This window comes from Acomys russatus, chromosome 7 (assembly GCF_903995435.1).
Source record: "Acomys russatus chromosome 7, mAcoRus1.1, whole genome shotgun sequence".
In the NCBI taxonomy this organism is placed as follows: Eukaryota; Metazoa; Chordata; class Mammalia; order Rodentia; family Muridae; genus Acomys; species Acomys russatus.
In genome coordinates this window covers 57,188,470-57,195,671 of record NC_067143.1, presented here as the reverse complement: position 1 = coordinate 57,195,671, position 7,202 = coordinate 57,188,470, and the positions used below count along the sequence as shown (strand labels likewise).

Genomic DNA, 7,202 nt, shown 5'->3' with positions numbered 1-7,202 from the left:
TATCTGGGTAAGGAGAAGGATGCTGCATCTATCAAGAAAGATGATCCTGAAGGAAAGAACCCCTCGGCCCCTGAAACCTTGAGTCTATCCCAAGAGAAGGCCAAATATTCATTTTAACACACTGACTACTTGAGAGAGAATGGTTTTCTTCTCTTTCATCCTCTGTAGAACCCTTAACCTTAGAAATTTTGTCTCTTCATAAGGACACCAGTTTGAGCTGTAAATTGCCCACAAGGAAACAAGAAAATAACTTTAAAAACTAGTCATCATTTTCATCCCATCAGTATCTCACTGCTCTTTGAGTATTCAGTCTTACTGACAGTGGTGTTTTCTTCCTTTTCCTTTTCTCATCATCTGTTCTCAGTGAAGCCCACTGGAATTATGGAGGCATTGCTTACAACACATGGTGGAGCTTTCACTGTGTTCAGCTGACTACTCTGGCAATTGGAAGGAGGCCAGAGCTGGTGAGTACTAACATTGATTTGTGTGGGTTCTACAGGCAGCTATAGAACAGTGTGCAGAGGATGATGCACTCTGCCTGGGGCTGGAAAAGGAATGAGAATTTACTGTATTTGATGGCACATTTCCATCTCACCTGAAGAACTGACAGGGGACTTTCCATTTTCACAAGGGGTATATGGTTTTATTAATTTGTGGTTGTTTTCCTAGTCAAAGGATTTTCCAATTCTAAAGTGATAACTTAATTCGAGAAATATTAACTATATCTTTAAAATTGTACATTGGTTCAAATAGGTTAAATTGTGCTTAGAATACACACACACACACACACACACACACACACACACATTTATATATGACAGTGTTGGTAAAGATCATATTCATTCCTGTATTCATTTATTCATTCATCTACTCAAAGTTTTTGAAAATTTATTTCATGCCAAGAGATACAGTTATATGGAATGTTAGGATTAAGATAGAATTATTAACTTGAAAAACACCAGTGACACATTAGCATCAGATATTTATTAACATACATTCATTTATACCTAATGAATGCATATCTTAACATTAGCCAAATTATACATTAGAATAAGCTCAATTAATTGCATAAAAATCTAGCACATTAAATCCTGGCACATCACCTAATAAAACTATTGAGACATAGGATTAACAATGAAGCTTTTACAGACACCCTTAAGCATTTTAGGCTTATAACAATATTTTTCATAAAGCTTTCAATATTAACTTTAATAAGAAATGCATTTTTCATTATAGCAAATTGCACACTCAGAAGTGCCCACATATATTGAAGGAAATATTTTCTTGAAACGATGGTTATGTTATTGCAAAGGACAGCATTTTCCTTATTCATTTCAATTAAGAAATACTAATGGCCACCCACTAACTATATTTAATTCCCAATGAATATGTCATAAATGACAGTCTCAAAAGCTTATAACAAGGTGATATCTTCATTATTCATAGCAGCAGTTTTGTCACTGAACCTCTTATTATCTCAAACCAAAGTGAGTGGCAAGATCTTTCTTATTTGCATTCATTTCTGTAACGTGCTTTCTGATACAATATTGCTGGCCCCAATCTATTACACTCCTCTGTGCAATAGAATCAGTTCAGATGCAGTTTTAATAGCCATTCTTTAATTGAAGCTTTCCTCTGTGGCCCTCACTCAAGATATTCTTAGCAATTAATGAACCAGTGGTTAAGATCAGTGATCCTGTTGACATTTATTCTACTGTATACCTGAAAAGAGGGTCATATGTGCAAAAACAAATAGGTTTGCAGTCTCAGACTTTTCCTATTTTAGTATGGTATAGCCAGTAGTGCTGACTTTCTTCCCTGATAACACAGAAGGTTCTAAAGAGCCTTCTAACATGGGTGCTTCTGTCTTTACCAGGAACATCCACTGAAGCTTCATGTTCCACTATTTACTTTCATTACTCCTTTCTGGTCATTTATCCTTTGTCTTGTATTCAGTCATCACATTGATTTTGTGTGTGTGTGTGTTATTGCAGATATACACCAAACTACAGATAGTCGCTGTACAACCTGCCTGGCTTCTGAAAACTTCACCAGTGCCTGATTTCCTGCCAAAGCACACGTCCAGTCAATTGCAGAGTCTCTTTCAAACTACAGCATGAAGGAGGCCAACTGCTATAAAGCTACATAAGACTTTGTCCTTTTTAGACAATTCCTGTGACTGCCTCTGGACTTCATGAAATGCTCTTATGTGATACTCTCTAATTCTGATCATATATTTTCCACTTGGTTCCACACTACAACAAGGTTATAATTTTGTAATTCTCCCTTTTTTGGTTGGATAAGATGATAGAAGATTTCATAAAAAGAAATGGAGATGATTATTTGCATGTGATGTTTGACTAAATCAAGGCTTTATAAAGTATTCTCTGTGATCAGTGAAACTGGAAAGTAGCCCTAAGAGTTTCTCACCAAATGGAGGATTCTTTACAGTTTTTCAAAGCCATTTTACATATTTGTACCCTCAATCTATGGTCTTGATAGTTGCCACAACATGTGATTTTTCATGTTAGATTAATATGTATTGATTTGAAGATGTTTCCTGGAATTATCCACACAGCTGTTGTGCTGGCTCCATAGATGATAGCACTCTGTCATCAAGGATTGCTGGGAAGGCATGGGTGGTCCTGGTTTCAATGCCTCTACCAATCAAATGGCTTTAAGAGCAGTGTATATATGCAGTAAGCAGAAAATACAGCGACTTAAATGCTTGCAAGAATTTTAAACTAAATTTTATTTTCTTTCCATGACATTTTTACTTTCTGGATTTGATAGTAATAGTGAACATTTGATTGTTCTGTGTATGCTAGTTTGTAAAAGGAGTAAACACCCATGGGTGAAGGAAACCACACTTTTCTGACTGAGTTCATCTTGCTAGGCCTTTCTTCAGATCCTCGGACTCAGATCTCGCTGTTTGTGGTGTTTTTCATCATCTACCTGCTCACTGTGTCTGGGAACCTGCTCATCATGCTCCTCATTCATGTCGACTCTCGACTTCATACGCCAATGTACTTCTTTCTCAAAAACCTCTCATTTAATGACCTCTGTTTCTCTACAACTATTGTTCCCAAGATGCTGGTCCACTTTCTAGTTGTCAGAAAGACCATTTCATTTGCTGGGTGCTCAATGCAGATGTTTTGTTTCCTCATAATGGGCTGTACAGAAAGCTCTCTTCTAGCAGTGATGTCTTATGACCGCTACGTAGCTGTCTGCAAGCCCCTGCACTACTCCACCATCATGACACATAGGGTTTGCGTCCTGCTAGTTGTAGGATCCTGGGCTACTGGAATATTTGTGTCTGTGGTAGATACCACAACTACATTATGCTTGCCATACCAGGGACAAAACCTAATCAATCATTACTTCTGTGAGCCTCCTGCCCTCTTGAAGCTGGCATCAGAAGAAACCTACACAGCTGAGATGGTCATCTTTGCAATGGGTATATTAATTATTCTAGGTCCTGTTTCACTCATCCTTTTCTCCTATTGGAATATTATCTCCACTGTGCTCCAAATACAATCAGGTGAGGGGAGGCTCAAGGTCTTCTCTACCTGCAGCTCCCATTTCATTGTTGTCATCTTCTTCTATGGCTCAACAATATTTACCTACATGCAGCCAAACTCAAAGAAAATGAATGAAGGGGATAAGGTCATCTCAGTGTTCTACTCAGTCATAACATCCATGATGAACCCATTCATTTATAGCCTAAGGAACAAGGATGTGAAAGAGGCATTAAGGAAATTACTTAAAAGAGAGATAAGATAGAAGCATATAGGAGTTAATCAGGGGTATAGGCTACTGTGATGTCCATCAATGTCTTAAATATTTTTGATTGGGAAGCACCTGTATCTGATGGTAAAGGTCATCCATGTGTACCAAAGAAGGTTTCTGCAGCCTTGTCTAAGATTCTTATTTGTGGGTGTGTCTCATTTAATTTGTGGTAAGTTTCCCACTAACAGTAAATAAAATAAAATAAATTTAAAATAATGACAAAATTTTTATAAATAGCAGCTTTCATGAGTGAACCCATTTCCTCCCAGGGACATTTTCTTTAACTCTAAATTGTAAAGCAACTTGCCAACCTCATATTATCCTATCATTATCATAGCCATTCTCAGTGACCATAGTTTTAATCCATAGATATATCAACTACTTCTATGACTGGGCATAGTGGTACAAACTGAAAATCTAAGTGCTCAGGAGCCCAGTGGAGAATGATAGTCACAGGTTAGGCAAGGATTAAGATGCTTTTTCAGAACCAAACAAACAGGCAAAGTTTTCAAATAGTCAGGTCAACTCTTAATAGTGGATCTGCTGCTGTAGAAACAAGGTTTGATGTTTATCACACAGAACATTTAATTTTCTTCACTGTCTCTCAGGATTATTTATTGTTTCTAGAGAAATAAAATTAAGAAGCATAATTTTCTTTTTTTAATTAAAAATATTTTATTAATTTATTCATATTACATCTCAATTGTTAGCCCATCCCTTATATCCTCCCATTAATCCCTCCCGTTTTCCCCCTACTCCCCTCCTCTATGATGGTTACTGAGGGGGACCTCCTCACCCTGTATATGCTCATAGGGTATCAAGTCTCTTTTTGGTAGCCTGCTATCCTTCCTCTGAGTGCCACCAGGTCTCCCCATCAAGGGGACATGGTCAAATATGGGGCACCAGAGTTTGTGTGAAAGTCAGTCCCCACTCTCCACTCAACTGTGGAGAATGTCCTGTCAATTGGCTAGATCTGGGTAGGGTTTTGAAGTTTACTGCACGTATTGTCCTTGGCTGGTGCCATAGTTTGAACAGGACCCTTCGGCCCAGATCCACCCGTCATAATGTTCTTCTTGTAGGTTTCTGGGACCCTCTGTATCCTTCTATTTCCCCATTCTCCCATGCTTCTCTCACCTAGAGTCTCAATAGGATGTCCTCCCCTCTGACCCACATTCCTGGTAAGTGAAGACTTTCATGGGACATGCCCCTTGGGCTAGTGTCCAGATCTAAGTGAATATATACCATTTGACTCTTTCTGCTTCTGGGTGAACTCACTCATTATGATCATTTCTAGTTCAATCCATTTGTCCACAAATTTCTGGAATTCCTTGTTTATAGTAGCTGAGTATTATTCCATAGTGTAATGTACCACAGTTTCTTTATCCATTCTTCTACTGAGGGACACTTAGTCTTTTTCTAGGTTCTGGCTATTATGAATAAGGCCGCTATAAGCATATGTCCTAAGAAGCAGAATTTTCAATCAGAACTCTTGGCAGAATCTCTTCTACCTCTAAACATCATAGCATCCCATCCCTAGATAAGCTCCCTTTTTCTATGCAGATGGGACTGTATTATTATTTGATATGATCTCCTCTATGGAAAGCAAAATCAATGGGTGACACATGAGAGGGGATACTGGAATTTTCTCTGTGAGCTGAATTTCTCCCTTTCTTACTATAATTCAGGGCATGATCATTATTGTGAGATAGAGTCTCTAGGTTCTTACTAGAGTTCAGAATATAATATTCCATCCCCTTAGAAGAAAACATTTCATTCACTATACTTCACTAAAAGTCCAACTATAGGCTGACATAAAATGAAGTCTATACTTATTTGGTGTCCAAGGACAGTACCAGATGGCAAGCTTGGTCTCAAAGCCATGCCAAAGTAATCTAGGGCCATTCTAGTGTTGCCAATTTCCATCTTCAGTTTTTCACGTCTTCTGGAAAGACTGTAATGGCACAGAAGCATCCCATCTTCTATGTTATTTTTCACCTTAGGCTTGCCTACATCTTTCTGTCTTGTCCCATCTTTCTACCTTTGAGCTCTTTGTAAGACTTCCTCTCGTAAAAGAATATTCCTTCTCATTTTAGGAGCCCCCTTGCCGACATTTTTACAAAGTAAGAAGAGTATAAAAGAACTTTGTTTTCATAGAAGCTGTTTATAATTAGAATTTTCCTCTAATATTGTGATAATCTCATATAGAAAAACAAAGAGATGATGGGCAAAGTATGAGGTGATGACTTATGCCAAGCAAGTTTATTTAGAACTGAAGCATCATCTTCCCTGTGAAATATGAGGGAGTAATGTAGCACAAAGCTTGTGGGAGTAGCCAGCTAGCATCTTATTTGACTTACGGTCTACAACAATAGTAAGAATCCTTTCTGGATGCTCCCTGGGTGACCAGGAACCAGAGACTAGATATCCCAGAGATCTAGGATGAACCAAACACTACTGGTCTTTTAAAAAGTAGTGATGAAATAACTCCTAATGATATTCTGATATACTCACAGACCAATGCCTTGCTCAGTCATCATCAGAGAATCTTTCTCCTGCAGCAGATGGGAACAAATACAGACCTATAGGCAGACATTAAACAACAACAACAAAAAATACCTTTGAACATTTAGTTTTCAGTGGGATCCCTTAATCAAATCCTTCCACTCAGAGCTCAGTGAACCCTGTGGAAGAGGAGATGAAAGAGTTTAAGAAAAAACTGAAAGGGTGGAGGATATCAGGAGAACATAGCACTCGGAATTAACTGAGCATATGAATTCACAGAGACTGACGCAGCAAACACAGGGTCTGCATGGGTGTGCACCAAGTCCTCAACATATATAGCATAGCTTCAGGTCTAGCATTTTCAGAGGACTCTGGAGTGTGTGAACTAGTTCATATCTGATTTTTGTCCCTTCTTTGGGACCTTTAATTTGTGTTAGTTTTCCTTGTCCATCATTGATATGACTGTTTTGTTTTATTCTAAGATTTTGTTATATTTTCTTGTTATGTCTCAGAAGCCTGTTCTCTTCTCATGAAAGGCGAAGAGAAAGTGGATGTGGTTGGGACGGTAGATGGGAGAGGAAGTTGGAGGAGTAGCGTGAAGGGGAAAATATAAACCGAATATATTGCATAAGGAAATATTCTGTTTTTTACTAAAAAGGGTAAAAACAGAACAGCAACAGAAAAAAAGTAAGCACATCAACTTATATTCAATTTGCAGGTGAAAAATGGCCCAGGGCACAGAAAGCTAAGTCACAGAGAACAGAGGAGGCCTCATACACAGCTGCTTTATGAGTGATGACCACCACTCAGGGGCAAGATTAAGGTTCCCAAAAACCATAACCTCAGCTCCAGCCTCAGCCCATTCCTGGACAAAGACACAGAACTAAAGTTCCCTTAATCCTTTCATCAGG

The 7,202-nt window shown here is 38.4% G+C and overlaps 1 protein-coding gene across 1 annotated transcript; it reads left to right on the top strand.

Moving 5' to 3' along the window:
* Positions 1–2,850: 2,850 nt before the first annotated feature.
* LOC127191834 (olfactory receptor 2D3-like) lies at positions 2,851–3,783 on the top strand. Its single transcript, XM_051149165.1, has one exon. It carries the CDS (start codon positions 2,851–2,853, stop codon positions 3,781–3,783), a length of 933 nt encoding a protein of 310 aa, XP_051005122.1.
* Positions 3,784–7,202: the final 3,419 nt, after the last annotated feature.

What these genes read in the sequence shown, in the direction of transcription:
- LOC127191834 (XM_051149165.1), top strand. Translation starts at nt 2,851, where the DNA reads ATGGGTGAAGGAAACCACACTTTTCTGACTGAGTTCATCTTGCTAGGC.